The sequence below is a fragment of the Aotus nancymaae genome, unplaced genomic scaffold, assembly GCF_030222135.1.
Source record: "Aotus nancymaae isolate 86718 unplaced genomic scaffold, 86718_ANA_hifiasm-v0.15.2.pri h1tg000040l, whole genome shotgun sequence".
In the NCBI taxonomy this organism is placed as follows: Eukaryota; Metazoa; Chordata; class Mammalia; order Primates; family Aotidae; genus Aotus; species Aotus nancymaae.
Window position 1 is genome coordinate 109,919,247 of NW_026988454.1, and position 23,438 is coordinate 109,942,684.

Below are 23,438 nucleotides of genomic sequence, written 5' to 3' on the forward strand. Positions count from 1 at the left end.
CTCTTCTCATTCCATTGAAACTCCTCGTTAAGGTCTCCAAGGTCCCCAATTCCCTTAATATAGCTAAATCTGCATTTGACACAATAAATCATTCTGAAGTAGGAGGCTTGACTCTGGAGGCTCGGCTGGGACACAGGACCAAATAGAGGACTAGCTAAAATAACTCTGGGGCAGAAGCAACTTTCCATAAGACATGCCCACTGTTGCATCATATCAGTTTACCAATGCCATGACAACATCCAGAAGTAACCACCCCTTTCCATAGCAACAACTCAAACACCTGGAAGTTACCACCCTTTTCCTAGAAATTTCTGCATAAACTGCACCTTAATTTGCATATAATAAAAACTGGGTGTAGGTTGCAGATCCAAGATGGCCGAATAGGAACAGCTCCAGAGTGCAGTTCCCAGCAAGAACAGCACAGAGGGTGAGTGCTCACCGCATTTAAGTTTCCACTGCCCACAGACCAGGAGATTCCTGGGCTGAAAAGCACCAAGAGTTTTCAGTGCAGCGGTTTCAGCCAGTGCCAGGTTAGCACACAGAAACTCACAAAAGTCTGGGCAGCCATTTTGACTGGTGCCTGGAATGACTGGGAGACAAAGCCACCCATTCAACTGAAAGGGATGAGGCGGAGACATGGAGCCAGGTGATCTGGCTTAGCGCATACCACCCCCACAAAACAAGCAATCTGAAACACTCTGGATTGAGAGTTTTGCAGCAAGCGCAGCTGGACCCAGGACGGTCCAGTTCAGTGGGGGGAAGGGCATGCCCCAATACCGAGGCAGTCCGCCACTACTGAGGCAGTTCACACAGCACCTGGGCAGAGCCTGCAGCAGCTCAGCAACACCTCTGCTGGCAGACTGTGCAGGGCAGGGCATCTGTGAAAAAAGGCAGCAGCATGACAAGAACTTATAAATAAAACCGACCTTCCTAGGTTAGAGCTCCTGGGAAAAGAGGCAGTTATGAGTTCAGCTGCAGCAGACTTAAAGGTACCTGCCCAGCAGCATTGCATGGAACAATGGAGATCCCAGTACAGCACTTGAGCTCCTATAAGGGACAGACTGTCTCGTCGAGCAGCTCCCTGACCCCTGTCTACCCAAAGAGACACCTCATAAAGGAGAGCTCAGGATGACATCCTTCTGGGACGATGGTAGCAGAGGAAGAAACCAGCCACAACCCTTGCTGTTCTACAGTCCCTGCAGGTGATCCCCAGGTAAGCAGGGTCTGGAGTGGACCTCCAGTGGTCCTGCAGCAGAAGGACTTGACTGTTAGAAGGAAAACTAAGAAATAGAAAGAAATAACTTCAACATCAACAAAAAGGACGTCTACTCAGAGACCCCATCCAAAAGTCACCAACTACAAAGACCACAGGTAGATAAAGCCACTAACATGGGAAGAAACCAGCGCAAAAAGGATGAAAGCACCAAAAACCAAAACAACTCTCCTGCTCCAAGGAATCACAATTCCTCACCAGCTAGGGAACAAAGATGGAAGGAAAATGAATCTGATGAATTGACAGAAACAGGCCTCAGAAGGTGGGTAATAACAAACTTCTCAGAGCTAAAGGAACATGTGCTAACCCAATGCAAAGAAACAAAAAATCTAGAAAAAGGTTAGATGAGATGCTAACTAGAATAAACAGCTTAGAGAAGAATATAAATGACTTGATGGAGCTGAAAAACACAGCACAAGAACTTTGCGAAGCATACACAAGTTTCAATAGCCAAATTGACCAAGCAGAAGAAAGGATATCCAAGATTGAAGATCAACTCAATGAAATAAAATGAGAAGGCAAGAACAGAGAAAAAAGAGTGAAAAGAAATGAACAAAGCCTCCAAGAAATATGGGATAATATGAAAAGACCTAATCTACATTTGATAGGTGTACCTGAATATGGCAGAGAGAATGAATCCAAGCTGGAAAATACTCTTCAGGATTTAACCAGGAGAACTTCCCCAACCTAGCAAGGCAGGCCAACATTCAAGTCCAGGAAATACAGAGAAAACCACAAAGATATTCCTCAAGAAGAGCAACACCAAGGCACATAATTGTCAGATTCACCAGGGTTGAAATGAAGGAAAAAATGCTAAGTGCAGCCAGAGAGAAAGGTCGGGTTGCCCACAAAGGGAAGCCCATTAGACTCACAGCAGATCTCTTGGCAGAAACCCTACAAGCCAGAAGAGAGTGGGGGCCAATATTCAACATCCTTAAAGAAAAGAACTTTCAACCTAGAATTTCACATCCCAGCCAAACTAAGCTTCATAAAAGAAGGAGAAATAAAATCCTTTATGGACAAGCAATTGCTGAGAGATTTTGTCACCACCAGACCTGCCTTACAAGAGCTCCTGAAAGAAGCACTAAACAAGGAAAGGAACAACCAGTACCAGCCGCTCCAAAAACATACCAAATGGTAAAGACCATCGACACAATGAAGAAAATGTGTCAACAAACAGGCAAAACATCCAGCTAGCATCAAAATGGCAAGATCAAATTCACACATAACAATATTAACCTTAAATGTAAATGGACTAAATGCACCAATCAAAAGACATAGACTGGCAAATTGGATAAAAGATCAAAACCCATCGGTGTGCTGTATTCAGGAAACCCATCTCACGTGCAAGGACACACATAGGCTCAAAATAAAGGGATGGAGGAAGATTTACCAAGCAAATGGAGAGCAAAAAAAAAAGCAGGAGTTGCAGTCCTAGTCTCTGATAAAACGGACTTTAAACCAACAAAGATCAAAAGAGACAAAGAAGGGCATTAAAAAGATCAATCCAACAGGAAGAGCTAACTATCCTAAATATATACGCACCCAATACAGGAGCACCCAGGTACATAAAGCAAGTTCTTAAAGACCTACAAAGAGACTTAGACTCCCACACAATAATAGTGGGAGACTTTAACACTCCACTGTCAATATGATAGATCAATGAGACAGAAAATTCACAAGGACGTCCAGGACTTGAATTCAGATCTGGACCAAGCAGGCCTAATTGACATCCATAGAAATCTCCACCACAAATCCACAGAATATATATTCTTCTCAGCACCGCATGGCACCTACTCTAAAATTGACCACATAATTGGAAGTAAATCACTCCTCAGCAAATGCAAAATAACAGAAATCATAACAGTCTCTCAGACCACAGTGCAATCAAATTAAAACTCAGAATTAAGACACTAACTTAGAACCACACAGCTTCATGGAAACTGAACAACTGGCTCCTGAATGTCGACTGGATAAACAATGAAATGAATGCAGAAATAAAGATGTTCTTTGAAACCAATGAGAACGAAGACATAATGTACCAGAATCTCTGGGACACATTTAAAGCAGTGTCTAGAGGGAAATTTACAGCAATAAATGCCTACCAGAGAAGCAAGGAAAGATCTAAAATCAACACCCTATCATCAAAATTGAAAGAGTTAAAGGAGCAAGATCAAAAGAACCCAAAAGCTAGCAGAAAACAAGAAATAACTAAGATCAGAGCAGTACTGAAGGAGATAGACACACACAAAAAAATCCTTCAAAAACTCAATAAATCCAGGAGCTGGTTTTTTGAAAAGATCAACAAAATAGACCACTAGCCAGATTAATAAAAAAGAAAAGGGAGAAGAATCAAATAGATGCAATAAAAAATGATAAAGGGGATATCACCACTGACTCCACAGAAATACAAACCACAATCAGACATTACTAAAACCAACTCTATGCACATAAACCAGTAAACCTGGAAGAAATGGATAAATTCCTGGACACTTGCACCCTTCCAAGCCTAAACCAGGAAGAAGTTGAAACCTTGAACAGACCAATAACAAGGGCTGAAGTTCAGGCAGTAATTAATAGCCTACCAACCAAAAAAAGTCCAGGTCCAGACGGGTTCACAGCTGAATTCTACAAGATATACAAAGAGGAGCTGGTACCACTCCTTCTGAAACCATTCCAAACAATCTAAAAAGAGGGACTCCTTCCCAAATCATTTTATGAGAGAATAAAATACCTAGGAATACAACTAACAAAGGATGTAAAGGACCTCTTTAAGGAGAACTACAAACCGCTGCTCAAGGAAGTAAGAGAGGACACAAACAAATGGAGAAACATTCCATGCTCGTGTTTAGGAAGAACCAATATCATGAAAATGGCCATATTGCCCAAAGTAATTTATAGATTTAATGCTATCCCCATCAAGCTACCAATGACCTTCACAGAACTGGAAAAAACCACCTTAAACTTCATATGGAACCAAAAGAGAGTCTGCATAGCCAAGACAATCCTAAGCAAAATGAACAAAGCCAGAGGCATCACACTACCTGATTTCAAACTATACTACAAAACTACAGTAATCAAAACAGCATGGCATTGGTACCAAAACAGAGATATAGACCAATGGAACAGAACAGAGGCCTCGGAGGCAACACCACACATCTACAACCATCTGATCTTTGACAAACCTGACAATAACAGGCAATGGGGAAGGGATTCCCTTTTTAATAAATGGTGTTGGGAAAACTGGCTAGCCATGTGCAGAAAGCAGAAACCGGACCCCTTCCTGACACCTTACACTAAAATTAACTCCAGATGCATTAAAGACTTAAACATAAAACCTAACGCCATAAAAACTCTCGAAGGAAACCTACACAAAACCATTCAGGACATAGGCACAGGCCAGGACTTCACGACTAAAACACCAAAAGCATTGGCAACAAAAGCCAAAATAGACAAATGGGACCTAATTAAACTCCAGAGCTTCTGTACAGCAAAACAAACAATCATTAGAGTGAACCAGCAACCAACAGAATGGGAAAAAATTTTTGCAATCTACCCATCTGACAAACGGCTAATATCCAGAATCTACAAAGAACTAAAACAGGTATACAAGAAAACAAACAAACCCATCCAAAAGTGGGAGAAGGATATAAATGGATGCTTTTCAAAAGAAGAAATATATGAGGTCAACAAACATAAGAAAAAATGCCCATCATCACTGATTATTAGAGAAATGCAAATCAAAGCCACATTGAGATACAATCTCACGCCAGTCAGAATGGCGATCATTAAACAATCTGGAGACAACAGATGCTGGAGAGGATGTGGAGAAATAGGAACACTTTTACACTGTTGGTGGGAGTATAAACTAGTCCAACCATTGTGGAAGACAGTGTGGTGCTTCCTCAAGGACCTAGAGATAGAAATTCCATTTGACCCAGCAATCCCATTACTGTGTATATACCCAAAGGATTATAAATCATTTTATTATAAAGACACATGCACACATATGTTCATAGCAGCACTGTTTACAATAGCAAAGACCCGGAACCAACCCAAATGCCCATTGACGATAGACTGGACAAGGAAAATGTGGCACATATACACCATGGAATACTATGCAGCCATAAAAAATGATGAGTTCATGTCCTTTATAGGGACATGGATGAATCTGGAAACCATCATTCTCAGCAAACTGACATAAGAACAGAAAATCAAACCCCACATGTTCTCACTCATAGGTGGGTGTTGAACAGTGAAAACACATGGACACAGGGAGGGGAGCACCACACACTGGGGTCTGTTGGGGGGTTTAAGGGAGGGACAGTGGGGCTGTGGGGAAGTGGGGGAGGGAAAACATGGGGAGAAATGCCAGATGTAGGTGACAGGGGGATGGAGGCATCAAACCACATTGCCATGTGTGTACCTATGCAACAGTCCCGCAGGATCTGCACATGTACCACAGAACCTAAAGTACAATAAATAAATAATTAAATAAATAAATAAATAAAATAAAAAATGGTTATAAATATGAGTACAGAACTGCCTTTGAGCTACAACTCTGGGCGCAATGCCTATGGGGTATCCCTGCTCTGTAAGAAGCAGAACCTCAGCTGCTGCTGTACACTGTCGCTTAAAAAAAGTTGCTGTTTAACAGCACCAGCTCTCCCTGGAATTCTTTCTTGGGAAAAACCAATAACTCTCCTGGGGTAAGTCATAATTTTGAAGCTCACCTGTCCTCCATCAAGTCTGTCTTCCTTGATATGAAGGCAGTTCTCAGTTTGCACAGTTCTTGTGCATGAATTTCAATTACCATCATTTAATAAAATAATCAGGTCCCCAACAACATGGTTCAAATTTCAGTTAACACAGATATTAACTACGAGTAATTGCATAAAGTACAAACTTATCTGTCAGGACTTTCATCCACTAATCACAACATAATTAAACAGATGCATATCACAATCAGTGACAATTACATCACTTCTTTCAAAGTCTGTTGGTGATTGGTCACTGTATATTTGTTTTACAGTTCACACAGACAGTAAAGTGTGTAGCTATGTTGCCTCCTTGTCTCTCAGTGATACACAAACTGTATTTTACAAAAATGGATAATCAAAAGAGAGAATTGGCCAACAAGGATCAAAGTATACCAAAGATGCAAGAAGTGAATTCAAGTCAAATATAAATGGAGTTATAGAAGAGAAAGCTGACTGTGGGAATGTCAACACAGCTGCCTTTCAAGAGACTCTAGATATGCAGCCAGCGGAAACTGGTGAAGGCAAACCTATCAGCATAAATGAGAAAAGTGGTTGTAATGAAAAGAATAAAGATATCCCAGATGCCTATAAAATGCTTCACATTAAAAGAACTCTCAGAGATATTTCATTCTCATTAAAGGAAATCTAAGAGATATTTTATAACATTGAAAGTAAATATCATAAAATATTGGCAGCTGATCCAAACTTAAACAGGAATATGATAATTCACCAAGGCCTAGAACAGAGGTTCATTCTGTATAAGTTATACAATAAGAAGTAGACAAGTGCTGCTCAAACTTTCGATAGAGTTTTTATAAATAAAACACTTTAGTTATTTCTGTTATCTATGTTTTAAATTATAGTGTGCTAAGTAAAAATTAGTTTGACTATTTTTCCATTTCCTTATACATTTATAACCATCAAAGTTTTTAATGCTTTGAGAAAAAAAAATTTTTTTGAGACTGAGTCTCACTCTGTTGCCCAGGCTGGAATGCAGTGGCACGATCTTGTTTCACTGCAACCTCCACCTCCCAGGTTCAAGTGATTTTTCTGCCTCAGTTTCCTGAGTAGCTGGAATTACAGGCATGTGCCACCACATCTGGCTAATTTTTTTTTTGTATTTTTAGTAGAGATGGGGTTTCACCATGTTGGTCAGGCTGGTCTTGAACTCCTGACCTTGTGATCCGCCTGCCATGTCCTCCCAAAGTGCTGGGATTATAGGCATGAGCTACAGTGCCCAGCAGTGACAAAAAATTTTTAAAGGGCACAGAACAATTGTACATTTTCCCTTTGATTATTAAAATTGTTTTGCACAGTTATTTTTTACAGTCCTACGCTACCAAGTAAACAAAGAATTACCTGTAACTTCTTCATTTGGCTTCCAGGACACCACATTCACTTAGTTTTCTTCCTGCATCATTAGTTTTCCTTTTCAATCCCCTTAACTCTAAGTGTTGGAGGACCCCAGAGCTTAGTTCTTAGAGTCATTCTTTTATTTATCTACACTAATTCCTTAGAGATTTCATCCAGGCCAGGAGCAGTGTCTCACGCCTGTTATCCTAGCACTTTGGGAGGCCAAGGTGGGAGGATCACTTGAGCCCAAGAGTTCTTGGCAACAAACTCAGACCCCTGTCTCTACAAAAAATTTAAAAATTAGCTGGGCATGGTGGTGTGCACCTGTAGTCCCAGCTACTTGTGAAGCTAAAGTGGGAGAATCTCTTGAGCCCAGGAGTTTGAGGCTGCAGTGAGCTATTATTCCACTATTGGCACTGCATGCCAGACTTGGTGACAGAGCGAGATCCTGTCTCAAGAGAGGGAGAGAAAGAGAGAGAAGGAGAGAGAGGTCATCCAGTCTCATAGCCTAAAATATCACTACATGCCAACAACGCCCACATTTACATCTCCAGCCCAGACTTCTCACTCAAACTCCAGATTTACATATCCAACAGATTGTATGCTCTCTACTTGGCTATCTACTTGGATGCCTTAAACCTAATATATGATATATCCAGAACTGAAATCCCCACCCCAACCAATAAAAAAGGCAACTGCTCTACCCACAGCCCACATATTCCCCATCTCAGGTGATCACAGTTTCTTCCTTCTAGTTGCTCAAGCCAAACATCTTGGAGTCATCCTTAATTATTCTTTTTCCCTCACATCCCCTAGAATATCTGTCTGAAGTCCTATTGGCACTACCTTCAAAATACATCCAAATCAGACCACTTCTCCCCACCTCCACTGACACCATCATCCTGTGCCGATACATCATCTCTTGCCTGGAGTACTGCAGTAAATCTCTCTCCTAATCTGTTTTTCAACACAACAGCCAGGATAGTTCTTTTAAAATGTATGTCACTCCTCTACTCAGATGCCCCTGCCCGCAGTTGCTCATTTCATTCAGAGAAAAAAGGCAGCAACTTTCCAAAGACCTAGTAAGTTCTACACAGTCTGGCCCATTGTTAATTTTCTAATTCCATCTCCTACTCTTCTTCCTCTCACTCACCCCATTTCAGACACTCTCACTGGCCTACTTCTTGCCAAGGTACTTGAGTACTTTAAGTAAGACATGCTAGCATTTCCTTGAGTACTTTAAGTAAGATATACTAGCATTTAGGGTCTTTGCCCTTTCAGGAAGAAAAGCTTCCTGAAAAGCACTTCCTCCAGAAATCCACCCAGCTAACTCCCTTCAAGTGTTTTTTCAATGTCACCTCAAGGTACAACCACCTACCCTGACCTACCTTCACAACCTACTGCCACTCTCCAGAAACACTTATTACTCTTAATTTGCTCCATTTTTTACATCATTCATCAGCTAATATACTGTATAATTTATTTACTTGTGTTATTGTCTATCTCCTGCTGCTTAGAAGGTCAACTCAATGTGGGCAGCAATTTCTTTTCTATTTTGTTTACTGATAAAAGCCCAAGGGCCTGGTGATAGTGTCTGGCACATAATAAGCATTTAATAATTACACTTGATCCTTGAACAACAAGAATTTGCATTTCACAGGCCCACTGAAACCTGGATTTTCTTCTGCTTTGCCACCCTTGAGACAGCAAAATCAACCCATCCTCCTCAGCCTACTCAACATGAAGATGAGGATGAAGACCTTTAAGATGATCCACTTCCACTTAATGAATGGTAAATAATTTTCTCTTTCTTATGATTTCCTTAACTTTATTTTCTCTAGCTTGCTGTATTGTAAGAATACACGATGTAATACGCACGACATACAAAATATGTGTTAACTGTTTATGTTATCAGTAAGGCTTCCGGTCAACAGTAGGCTATTAGTAGTTAAGTTTTGGGGTGTCAAAAGTTACACATGAATTTTCAACTGTGCAGGAAGGTCAGTACCCCTAACTCCCACATTGTTCAAGGGTCAATTGTATTTGCTAAATAAATGAAGTTGAAAAAATTCTAAGTTACTAGTTATTACATTGACCCAGGGAACCTTCTGTTTATGTCTAATAATTCCCACCTGGTGAGGGAAATCTGAAAATCTAGAATGTGATTACTCATTCGTTTTTTTCAAGAATTACTTCCTGAATATTTTGAGTATGCCAAACCCTAGCAGTCAAACACGTACCTTTCCGATTCTGAAGCTGGTGCTTCTCGCTTTCGGACATGGTTCTGAATTGATGCAAGTGCTTCTGGTGAATACTGGGCAGCATTGCTCTCCATGTATTTCAAAACATACTCATCTGTATCAAGGATGATGAACCGGTGACCAAACACTGGAGAGAAGGTAGCAACACACTTAGCTTGGTGATGTTTTCTCATGCAATCAGGAGTAAAACAGTATTAACCCTCCAATGATAAATTTATGGGTATGCATTTATGAAACTAATGAGCTTTCTTTAAATGACATATTAATATGCAGTCATTTGCTCAGTGTTTACAAAACTTATTGTTGACATCTGTAGCCAACAAATGCAATCAATTTAGAGTTTAATTGATTAGGAAGGAGATTAACACATTATACCATATATACAAGGATAGTAGCTTTATCTCAGTTGCAATACAATCTAATTGTCTCTTATGAGGGTTAAATGAATTAGATTCCAACTAAGAACTCACTCAGCCAGCCAGGAGGAAATTCTGGACTGTGTTTAGACCTACCCTCAATCACAGCACCAATGAAGAAGTCACTGGGGCCATAGTAGATGGGGTTGTCCACTGTAGAGTTTGGTTTAACAACTTTAGTCCTGCCAAGGTACTTGCCCCCAATGATACCAGAGTTGCGAACAGGAGGCTCAAAGATACTGATCATGTCGGTAGATAGAAAGTAAGAGAAGACAAATCTGCGGTCTTTGTCTTCTGGGATGGGGGATTCCTAGAAAGGTGAAGAAAAGAGGCTATTATGAAAAAAAAAAAAAAACAGAAAGAAAAGAGGCTATTATGAAGGTTCATGGTCTATGCAGATGTGCAAACCTAAATGCCTACAGGGGCCAGGTATAGGATATAAATGAAGCAGTCTGGGTTCTTACAATATAAACAAACCATCTATGGGGAACTCTGGTGTCTCTGGGAAGAACATGCCTCATCTATGGGAGGCTTCCCAAGGAAGGCCGCACCAACTCAACCCAATTGTTGCCTTGTGAGACTGTAGGCCCAATGTTGCTAGATCTTTCAGTTTTTCTAAATATAAAAATGTGAATTACTATTTTAAACCTCTGATTTTTAAAGTACTGACTCCAACTCTTCTAAAGCACCATGAAGCCCAAACAAACAGTATATGAGAACATATATGTGGGCTACATTCTGATCACAGGCTGCTAGTTTGAGACCTGTTGGCTGACATTATGTTCAACTTCATGAACACTAAGATGATTATATAAGGTTTCTGTTTTTAAGCAAATCAATTTATTTACATATTGTAAAAAATAAAATTTAAAAAGATGGGATAGAGTAATAAATCAAAGAATTGAAAGTGATTCTGAGAAACTACCATGTAGACAAGACTTTTTCTAAATCAAATTGCAGAGCGATCACACAACCCCTAAGGAATAAATTCCAGCTCCAACAAACCTTAATATAGATTTGCTTATTCCTGACTAAAATCCTTTCATATTGTAACTGTAGCACATGTTTTCATTAAGACCATGGGATTGTTTGTGTAACAATTCCTCATCTATTAAAGAAGTCATTAGATTTTTCTCTTAGTAAAATAATTTTCTCATATCCTTCGTTCATCTAATAGTCTCCAAATCTTTCAGATTGTATAACCATGTAATAAAAGTATAAATTTTAAATAAACAACCACAATATAGTTAATGAAAATCAAATCACATCACTCCTCTGCTCTCAAATCTTCAAAGAATTCCTCACACTTAGAATAAAATACAAAGTTCTAAGCACGGGAATACCAGGGGGCAGGGGAAGATGATGGTAATGTTTTACCATGGCAGAAAGAGTACTATAAAACTTAAAAAAAATTATTCTTTATTGGGAATGAGGTTTACATTTATAGAAAAGCTGCATAAATATTACAGAGAATTCTCACTCCCCCTACCAAGCTTCTCCTAATGTTAACATCTTATATAGCCATTAGTACAATCATCAGAACCAGGAAAATAACAATAGTACAACATTAGTAAATAAATTATGTCCTTATTCAAATTTCACCTATTTCTCACACATGATTTTTTATTTCAGGATCCCATCCACGATCCCACATTGCATTTAATTATTATTTGTCTTTGGTCTCCTCCAATAGGTGATAAGTAATTCCTCAGTCTGCCCTTGTCTTTCATGACTTTGACACTTTTACAGACTACTGATCAATATTTTGTTGAATGTTCCCGTGCATTTCATTTTTGTATTTTTGGTGAAAGTATTCCAGAAAAGATATCATGTTTTTAGTGTATACCAAGGAGTTCATGATATCAATATGCCTTATTACGGATGACGCTGACCTTGATCACTTGGTTAAGAAGGTTTCTGCTGGATTTATTTCCTTAAAGTTACCACATTTTCCTTTGCAATTAATAAACATCTTGGGGGACATGTTTTGAGATTATGGAAATCCTGTTTCTCCTCAAAGGTTTTCCCACTAATTTTAGTAGCCACTGCTGGATCTTATCTACAACCATGATTACTGCAGTATGTGCCTAATGACCATTTTTCTACTTCCCACTTTTCTTCTACATGTATTAGCTAAAATTCTACTGTATGGAGGAGCTGTCTGTTTGGGGATGAGTATCACTGATGTTGTTTAGAATTACAGGCACATAATAATAATAATAAACAGACCAACTTTTAGTTGGTTTTATTTTTAAGTTTTCTGCAGCTTGTTATCTACACTTTCTTGTTACCTGGAATGCTCCCATCAGCCCATTCCTCTGGCCTTGTTACGCCACTGGTTACAGCCCTGGCTGGCCCCCGACCTGTCATTTCCGCCCTTTTGCCCTCCATTCACTACACACAGTCTTGGTCTTACATGCAGCTCTCTCAGATATTCCCCTGGCTGGCTTCCTCAGCTATTCATTGGGTCTCTGCTCTGCTATGATCTCCTCAGAGAGGCTTTTCCCATTCTTCTACCAATAGGTCAGGGGAAATAATCTGAAAATCACCATGACCAGAATATCATTATGATATAACTGAGCCCCTTTCCCATCATTCTCCATCTCGTTTTATTTTTTACAGCACATGTTACTACCTATCCTTATACAATATATTTATTTATAGAATGTTAACTAGAATGTAAGCTCCATGAGAGCAAATATTGTTCTCCACTATACCTTTGGTATCTATAATCATATCTAGCCCAGAGTAGTCCTTTAATATTTGTTGAATGATTTAATAATTAAACATATGTTCTATATAAATATAGTTTGTGCATTAAAAGGCACATATAAAAATATCAGAGGCTATAAAATAAATGCACTCATAGTAAATAAAATAAACAGAGGCTGTAATATTTTCTTAACAAACACCACAGATGGTACTGTCTTGCATATCTCTTGGAAGACATTCAGCTGCTTTGAAGATCACAGTTCAAATCATCTTTCTTATGCTCTTCCAAAGCTTTGCCAAATTTCTCAGCCAGTACTCCACTCTCAGCCCCAGAGAGTTTGCCAGCATATTTTCAGTTAGGCACCAATTGCCTACTAGGATTTAGTATACTTTATTTTCTCAGAACACATCCAGTGTCTTTGTCTGACCTCCATGGGACTTAATTACATTTGTCTCTGATCATTTCTCTAGCATACTCCCTTCTTTTTGAATTTCCATATATTTTCTTTTGAAGTCCCTACCTCACTCATAAACCTTTTCCCCTTATTGTCAAGCACCCTTTTTTCCTCAAGAACTTTTGTGATGAGTCTAATGAATACATTTTCTATTTCACCAAATAGGTCAGGGTAAAACATCTGAAAATTACCAGGACCAGAATATAATTTCTTTTTTCCTGCCCATATGAAGATATCCACTATTTTTTACTAATAGTTCTGCTGGCTTTCTTTTAAATCTTTTTACTGTGAGCAGTAACACAGAAAGAAACTGCAAAAACAAAACAACAACAAAAATACCAAAATGTATAGCCCAAATAATTTTAATAAAGTGAACACTCATATAATCACCATCCAGGTTGAGAAACAGAATGCTGACAGAACCTCCCAATCAATATTCTATCCTTCCCCCATCAAACAGGCCATTGTCTTGAATTGTAAGGTTTTCTTCAGTTTTGCTACAAAGCAGGCATCCATAAAGTTTTGTTTTGTCTGCTTTTTAATCTTCATATAAATGAAATTACATAATATGTATGCATTCTTTTGTGTCCGAATTGTTACATTCAAACTTAGGTTTATGTGATTTAGCCATGTGTTCTTAGTAGCTGTCGTTCATTAATTTTCATTGAACAAAATTCAAATTATGACACAAATATGCCATAATTTATCCATTCTCCTGTAGTAGATATTTAGGTCTGTTTTTGCTATTACAAATTATCCTATTATAAACATTCTTACCTTTTGGTGCACATATATTGCACCCTTAGCACATCTAGTATATATGATTATGCCAAACTGTTTGACAAAGTGGGTATACTCACTTAGTAAAGAGTATGAGAGTTCCTATGGTTCCACATTCTCACCAACATATTAGTGATTCTGACGGATGGGTACAGGCAACTCACTATGATTGTAATCTGCATTTCTTTGATTACTAACGAAGCTGAGCAACTTCTCATATGTACATATTTTAAAAGACAGAGTCTCTGTTGCCCAGGCTGGAGTGCAGTGGCAGGATCATAGTTCACTGTAGCTTTAAACGCCTGTGCTCGAGTGATCCTTCCGCCTTAGTCTCCCAAGCAGCTGGGATTATAGGCATATGCCACCATGCCCAACTAATTTATTATTATTTTTTAATCTTTGTAACAATAGGGTCTCATTATGTTGCCCAGGCTGGTGTTGAACGCCTAGTTTCAAGCGATCTTCCTGCCTCAGCCTCCCAAAGTGCTGGGAAAACATGTGTGAGTCACTGCACCCGGCCCTTCTTATATGTTTAGTTGCTTCCTGGATATCCTCTTTTGTAAAATGCCTGTTCAAGTTTCTTGCTCATTTTTCTTAATGTTTTCAGAGTATTCTTTATATATTCTGAATATAAGATCTTGGTTGATTTCTGTATTAAACATCTGCTCCCACTCAAAGATTGCCTTTTTTAATTCTCTTAATGGTGTTTTTTGGAAGAACAGAAATTCTTCATCTTAATGCAGTCAAATTTATCCATTTATTTTTATTTATTTACTTATTTTGGAGACAGAGCCTTGCTCTGTCACCCAGGCTGAAGTGAAGTGGCATGATCTCGGCTCACTGCAACCTCCGCCTCCCAGACTCAAGTGATTCTACTTCCTTAGCCTCCCAAGTAGCTGGGACTGCAGGCGTGAGCCACCATGCCCAGCTAATTTTTTTGTATTTTTAGTAGAGACAGGGTTTCACCATGTTGGTCATGCTGGCCTCAAACTCCTGAGCTCAGGCAATCCATCTGCTTTGGTCTCCCAAAGTGCTGGAATTACAGGTATGAGCCACTAAGCCTGGCCATTTATCCATTTTTAAAACATGACTGTTTTTTAAGTGTTTCCCACTAAATAAATTTTTTCCTACTGTAATGTTAAGATTATTTATTGCTAAGAAGTTCTATTGTTTTGCCTTTCACATTTAGATTTTCTGTCTACCTAGACTTGATTTCCACTTTTGGTGTGAGATGGAGGTCAAATTTTCTTTTTTGTTACATGAATATTTAATTGTTCTGGTATCATTTATTAGAAAGACCTTCCTCTCCCAGGCCCTCTGCAGTGCTGTATTTGTCACATGTCTTTTTCTGGGTCGTCTATTCTATTCCATTGGTTTGTCTATCCTTGCACCAATAATAACATGTTGTTTTAATTATTGTAACTTTTAATACAGCGTGGTATTTTGGTGAGCAACTCCACTGATCTTGTTCTTCTCTAAGAGTATCTTGGATATTCCTGGTGCTTTGCATCTCCACATAAATTATAGAATCAATTTGTCAAGCTCTGTAAAAATAAAAACATTTTGTGATTTTTGACTGTAATTACTTTTAAATCATAGAACAATTGTGGGGAAATATTTTTATAATACTGAATTTTCTAACCAGTGAACATGGTATATCCCTTCATTTATGTAGGTCCTCTTAATTTTCTCTCAATAATATTTTAGGTGTTACAGATATGTAGTACAGTTATATAACACCTAAAATATTATTCAAAGGAATTTGAGTTATACCTAGGAATTTAATATTTTTGATGTTACAGTAAACAGTATTTTTTAACTTTATGTTTTATTTGTTGCCATTTGTAAATCGACTTCCCTAATGTAGTAGGTAGATTATTTTCTATAAATACAATTGTTCATTTTAGATAATGACAATTTAATTTTTTCCTCTTCGATCCTTATACTTGTTTATTCCTTCCTATTTTCCTGTTCCAGCTAGGACTTGCAGACAAGAAGGGGTGATAGCAGTCCTGCCTTGTTCCTAATCTCAGAAAGTACCCTTTCAACAGTTCATCACTAAGCAAGCTGTTTGCAGTAGACTTTTCATGTATACCCTTAATCAAATTAAGGAAACTCTCTTTTATTCTCTTTTTATTAAGAGTCTTTTGTTTTTTGTTTTTTACTTTTTCAAAACTTTTACTGTAGGTTCATAAGTACATGTGAGTTTCATTTTAAAATCATATTAGATTGATTTTAGCAAATGCTTTTCAAAATCTAATTTTTCTCTTTTATTCTGTTAATGTGATGATTTTCGAAAACTGAAATAGACTTTTTTGTTTATTTCTCATTTTTTGCTGAAACTCTCAATCTTATTCTTTATCTCCTTAAACACGGTAAACAAAGGTTTTTTGTTTTTTTTTTACGTTTCAGGTTTTTTCAAATTTTTTATTTTATTTTTAGATGGAGCCTTGCTCTGTCACCCATGCTGGAGTGCGGAGGCACAATCTTAGCTCACTAAAACCTCCGCTTCCCAAGTTCAAGCGATTCTCATGTCTCAGCCTCCCGAGTACCTGAGATTATAGGCGTGTGCCACCATGCCTGGCTAATTTTTGTATTTTTTTAGTAGAGACAGGGTTTCAGCATGTCAGCCAGCATGTCACTTGAGGTCTCAAACTCCTGACCTCAAGTGATCCACCTGCCTTGGCCTCCCAAAGTGCTGGGATTACAGGTGTGAGCCACTGCACTCAACTGAAGTTTAAGTTTCATAATGCCAGTATCTGAAGTCCCTATAGGTATATTCTATTGTCTCTTATTTCTGGTCATTTTCTTCATGTTATCTTGTGTCTGAATGTTGTATTATTAATATTGTTTTTGTGAGTGAGTGCCATACATTGTATTTTTTAAACTGCAGAAATAAATTGAAGCCTAAAATGATGTCATCTGCAGGGAATTTGTTTGCTTCTGACAGTCACCTGGGGTTATTAGAATCCAGGTTAGAATCCAGGATCACCTTAATCTGATTTGTAAAACTGAGACAATCAGGGACTATGATAATTCAAAGCCAGACAATAGTCCCTTCAAAGATTAGCTACAGACAGAGGAAAGCACAGAGGGTTTACCAGGAGCTTCTGCCTTTGACAGACCCTAAATAGATTCCAATGTTTGTCCTCACAGGTGAGCCTTCTGGAACCAGCAAATACGCCTAGTGGAAAAATGGCCCCAAATGTCAGGTTCACTTCTGTGGTTCTCATTGTTCCCCTGGTTCTTGCTCTGATTCTTCACATCTTGCTAGATGTTCAGCACCTTCAAGTGGTAACACACAGACACACACAGACACACACACACACACACACACGCACGCATACACACCCTCAGCAAGAGGGCTGATCTAAATTATCTGGTCTATCATTGCTAGAAATAGAAGTCCTCTGTAAACGCTTCGACTTTTTGTGATATATCATGTTTGACCAGGTTGTTTGTAAGTACAGAAGGCTACAGTCAGTAGAAATTTATCCTTTCTCCTCATTTAGCAATACCTATCATTATTCATAGCTATTTCTGTAATCAACTCTGTATTAAATTTTCCAGGTTTTTCAGGTATCAAAGGTAAGCCTACAGTTTTTCAGTTTACAAACTCATATGAGTTCCTTTCCCTTTTCTAATCCTAAGTATTAAACTGGTTCTTCATCAAAAGAATACTGGATTGAAAGCCAGAAGGCTGAGTTCTAGTCCTACCCCTGTCTAAGTAACACTGGGACCTGGGACAAGCCAATTAGCCTTTCTGTTTCTTAAGTTCTGAAACATAAAATGAGTGAAATATTTTATTACCTTACTCATGGATAATGTGTGCAGAAACAAATTCTTTTGCCTATTGAACGAACAGTTACTGAGACCTACAAAGTCTAGAAAGACGTGATTCCTGCCCTTAAGGAGTTATAGTTACCATATCATAATTCAACAAGCCACTTGAATTTTAACAGGAACTGAAATAATCGAGTACTACAAAACCATTATTGGTCAGAATTCTTATGGAATGAGTGTTCTAGTTGGCCTACACTTTGCTAGAACTCCCTTTTGTTGTTTGCTTAAAAATTTTTGTTTTTAGCCAGAACTCCCTTTTTATTTAATATTCATTATTCCGTTGTGTTTACCTTAGTTTTTATCATTTCAAATACATGTATATAGTTTGAAAAGTCACCTGACACCCCCTACCCCTAGCTCCTTATTCCTATTCCCAGAAATAACTTATTTCAACTTCTGCTGTTTATGCCCATATTTTTAATATAATGGTTATGTTCCTATATTACATTTTTTCCATTTTAAAGACTTTATCTCATACATTGAGCTAATTAATGGCATATGCAGGATTTGAGTGTATGTCTATTTCCAACTCCAGGCTCTTAACTATTAGTCATATAACGTCTCAAGAGATCAAGCAAGATATCACAGGTAAATGCTAAAATTTACTAAGACATGCTCCTTAACCTCAAGGAAATCACACTATACTGAAAAGGCACACAGATACACATATGGTGTGAATATCAAGCAATTTCATAGTTATATAATAAAAGAGGCAAAAGGTCTATCAACATTTGAGATGTAGGAATGAGAGATTAATGATCTAAGAAAGATTCTTGAGTTAGGTCTTTGTTTAGGCACACCATACTTAATACTATCCAACCTCTCTGGAGACTGGGTACTAGATACAATGGTGAGTTGAGTAAACACATAATTCTGACAGCTGTTAATCTACAGTTTACAGACAAAATAAACAATTGTACACAGTACTGAGATAGAAGAGAATCTTTAGTATATAAAAATTAGCCTCACCAGTGCAGCCAAATAACGAAGCACCTTGTTATCATTAGCCAGCATTTTAATAATATCTTTTTTTGGAGCTTTTGGAATGAGAGCAAAGCAATTCTGAGCAGAATCTTCCACTAGTCCATAACCATTATATGGAGGTAACTCCTGGAGATATATAGGAAGCAAGAAGTAAGGCAGATGCTTCTTGTGTTAAAATTACATTAAAGGTAACTATAAGTTTCAAAAAAACTCTAGAAAACACTTACTCAAATACATTTTCTACATAAACAAATATAGTTAGAAAAATAACATACCACGTATCCCCTTCCCTCTATATGGATTTTGCATCATGTTCACTGATCACAAAAGTAACTGATGATACTCTAAAGTAACTCCCAGAGATACAGAGAAACTATTGCTGATGTCTACTGATCTCCCTTACTACCAAAGCAGGACCAAATCCCACCCCAGTCCCAGTGCAGATGACCCCTGTAGTCATCCTATCACAGGTCTATCTATGACCTCTTTGCTCTAGGACGTAGACTCACCCTAGCAGACCTGGAAACTGTTTCCTCAGTTTACCCAAAGTAAGAGAGAGTGTGTGCGTGTATCTATGTGTGTGTGTGTTTGTGTGTATGTGATGGAATTGGGGGAAAAATGGTAAGAACTTGATTCAAGCTACTTTTTCTCCTACTTACCTCCATATTTCTAATATTTTTATTTCTTGATTTCTGCCTCACAGAACAGGATGACAGCTATAGTTTTTTGAGAATTCAGATCACTTGTCCACACAGGATCCTCTTTCTTAGTGAAGAAGCTCACCTTTGGTAATCATTTTTCAAATACGAAGGTTATTTAATGAGTTTGTGTGAAAATGTAGGTTGAGCTTATATGTTTCATCCTGGCTTCATGAAAAGCATGAAGCATCACTGTAGGATGCTAAGATTTATTTTCCTAAAAACTTTAGGCCAAAGACTAAGTCTTTATCCTCCTCATCTAATGTTAGGCAAACATCAGCAGGGTTATTTTTTCCTGACTCCTCTTTGCTACGCTTTCTCAGGAAATTCAGCTTGTAGCACACATTTTCACTTGTATATACTGCCACAAATTTTTTTTCTATATTATATTCAGGCACTTTAAGTCCATATAGTCCCTAGTACCATCCATAACAGAGTATGTCTTCAACAACAAAGGACTATTAAATTTGTCCACAGCATACTACTTGAAACACTGACTTCAAAATCACTTGCTGGGATTGTAGTTAATGTGATCATCATGGCTAGAATATGACTAGTGGATTCAACAGATAGAAAATGACCTAATTTGCTTCAATTGCAAAACCACTACTCAGTGAATTTACAGGCTACTATGGACAGAGCCTGAGCTGACAGCCGACATGCTAAGCATTTGAGTTTTCTCTGGAGGCTAGGCAGAAACTACAAAGTGGTGGTATCTGAACTTGCTGTGCATTTGTACCAACAACACACAATGAGACCATCCTGGTTGGGGGGGCTATTAGTGCGGGCACTGAGGGTTGAAGGATTTTACAAGAAGACAGCTATAAAGACTCTGGGCCTTCTTCTCAAATTCCTATTGTATTTTAACAGACTTTACCTGTTTTTCCTGAATCATATCTCACTTTCCCTGCCTGCAATAAAGATCTTTCCTAAATATCAACCTATATGCATGATATCCTGGCACCTTGCCTCTTATACTTCAAGCTAGTGCCTGGGTGAGTCCTGTTTTAAAGTAGATGAACATGCATCTGACTATGTGTATCATCACTCCTAGATACTCCTGCTCATATGATCCACTTACCAGAGTTTCTGCCTACACATTTTCAACCAAGTTAGTAGTACACATGGAACCCCAGAGTACTGTAACCTTCAGATACTGCTTTCAGTGGCAGTCTCCATAGCAGATTACCTCTCCTACTTTTGGTTTCTTACTTTTCCCTACCAGCGTGCCTTCAGATGGAACCAGCCTGAGAGAAAACACATCTGGCTATTGGATTTATGTTTACTTATTCCTGGTCTAGCAGAGAAGCTTGACTTAAAGTGCCATGACTCTCGAATTGAATATATCCATTTCATATCTACTTCTATCCCTTCATTGGCTTGGTTCTGGCTTTATCCCTCTTAGACTCTGCTACAAATTCCTATCCCTTGTTTCCATTTATGTTATTTATGGTTAAAATGACTGAGGTGTAATGACTAAAAAGTGTTTGCTGATTGGTAATTGGCATTCTATTCATCTCCAACAAATTTCATGGACAGGTGGAATTTGTTTATTATAGAGCTATTTATTGTAGAGAAAGTGCTGGAAAGAAACTGACCAAACACTATAATTAATATGCCATACGTATAAATGTTTTATTATGTAGAATTAGTTTTATTATACAAAAGGGCTGGAATAGAGCAAATAACCAACCAGTAGTTCTTCAGTTCCCTTTGCTCTTTATCCAGGCCTTCCCTCTCTTTTCTTTACTTCAAGATAGGTTAGGTGAAAAAAAAAGATGATAGTAATGAGGATAGGGAACAGAGGTATTCTAAGATTCAAAAGCTTTCATTGGCTCAAAAGATAGATCAAGTCAGTGCAGTGGCTCATGCCTGTAATCCCAGCACTTTGGGAGGCCAAGATGGGTGGATCATCTGAGGTAGGGGATTCGAGACTAGCCTGGCCAACATGGTGAAACCCAATCTCTACTAAAAATATGAAAATTAGCTGGGTGTGGTAGCACCAGCTACTGAGGAGGCTGAGGCACAAGAATTGCTTGAACCTGGGAGACAGAGGTTGCAGTGAGCCGAGTGTGCACCACTGCATTCCAGCCTGAGACACAGAGCAAGATCCTGTCTTAAAAAAAAAAAAAAGATAGGCCAAAGTCCTTTCACTAAGAAAAGGGCATCACTATGTTGCAATCTCTCCCTGTTCTACCTCCTGGTTTTATCTGTAAACTGAAGTGGGAAAATAGTTTCCTTGATCAAAATCTAAATCTGCTCTTACAGTACTTTTCCCTGTGTACTGCATCAAATGCTGCCAAAAAACTTAAGGGCAAAGGGTTTATAATAATTCTTTCCTTTCCTTTTCATAATCCATATATACCAGGAGAGGGTTTATCATCATTCTTAATCAATGAACACATCATTGATAAAGAAATCTATCAGAGAAAAAAACTGACAGCAAGAGGTATTATCACCCACACTTCCTTCCAGAAATTGTATTTCCTCTCAGAATTCACAGCATACCAAAATACAAATTGTTTCTATAAAACATTGTTTCTAAAAGTCTTGCCTAAGACATCACTTCCTTTAACACCTTCATAGCCAATTTTCTTCAGTCCAGTTTAAGAAACATATTATATACCTCGTATTTATTAGGCACTGTATTAAGTACTATGAGAGAAAGATGAATAGGACATAGTCCCTGGCCTCAGGGAAGTTACAGTCTAGTACAAAAGATTCACAAGCAGATGACTTAATATAACAGAGAAGTGCTAGTGGAGGGAGGCAGAGAATACCCCAGGAATAGAGATGAGAGGCTTTTAGCCCTCCCTGAGCTTTAGAAAATACTTCTTGGAGAAGAAGCCTACACTGGGTATTGGAGGATAAAAAAGAGCTGCGTGTAAGAACATCAGAAAAGTGGTTCAAGGAGGAGGAGCACAAGCAAAAGTTCCTGGAAGTAAAACAAGATGCTATACTGGCAGAACCACAGGTAACTCAGTATGAATGCAGGCCAAGGGCAAGCAAGAGGAGCAGCCGCTGGAGAGGAAGGCAGAGGCCTGGCTGGAGGCACTCCATCATTCCATCATTTTATTCATGCTTTTCTTTTAAGGAGGAAGGGCCCAGTGACATTTTACACACATAGTCTTTTAATTGTATAAATGGATGTATTTTTCATACATCCATTTCATGAATGGATGTAATTTATTTTGTCGATCTCCTCACACTTTTAAATAAATAATGCTACAATACACATTCTTCCACCTATGTTTTTAGAGTTCCCAAAGTATATTTTCTAGGTAAAAGATATGCTATACATATATATATTACATATATACACACACACATATATATAGCATATATATATCTCAAATATATCTATAAATATATAAATAGACACAGAAATAGATTTTTTTTTTTTAAACAGACTCTCACTGACTCTGTTGCCCAGGCTGGAGTGCAATGGCACGATCTCAGCTCACTGCAACCTCCACCTCCCAGGTTCGAGCTATCTTCATGCCTCAGCCTCCCAAGTAGTTGGGATTACAGGTGCACACCACCACACCTGGATAATTTTTGTATTTTTAGTAGAGATGAGGTTTCATCCCATTGGCCAGGCTAGTCTTGAATTCCTGACTTCAAATGATCCGCCTGCCCTGGCCTCCCAAAGTGCCAGCTGGGATTACAGATGTGTCACTGCACCCAGCCAGAAAATACGCAATATTTTATTTTGAAAAAAATAAAAATGACAACAAACTGCCCTTCAGAAAGTTTACTCTGATTGGCTTTCCTATAAACAGTATATAAAAATCCCATTTCTGGAAACGAGCAGCCAGCTCAGAAGGTCAGGGGACTTAACCCCCTTGGTGCTCCGTTTTGGATCCTGTGCTTACCTCATCCCTCCTGCAACCCACGGTCCAA

General features: G+C 38.5%; 1 protein-coding gene across 2 annotated transcripts in view; it reads right to left on the bottom strand.

Moving 5' to 3' along the window:
- Window positions 1-23,438, bottom strand: part of EFHC1 (EF-hand domain containing 1) — a 66,326-nt gene that overhangs the window by 9,771 nt on the left and 33,117 nt on the right. Inside the window, exons 7-9 of one of the 2 annotated variants that reach the window (XM_012441622.3) lie at window positions 18,823-18,963; window positions 10,160-10,373; window positions 9,627-9,774 (exon numbers count right to left, since the gene is read on the bottom strand). In XM_012441622.3, the coding sequence (XP_012297045.1) occupies window positions 9,627-9,774; window positions 10,160-10,373; window positions 18,823-18,963 (503 nt within the window). The remainder of the gene's footprint in view (window positions 1-9,626; window positions 9,775-10,159; window positions 10,374-18,822; window positions 18,964-23,438) is intronic. The other variant, XM_012441623.3, reaches the window with a different exon arrangement.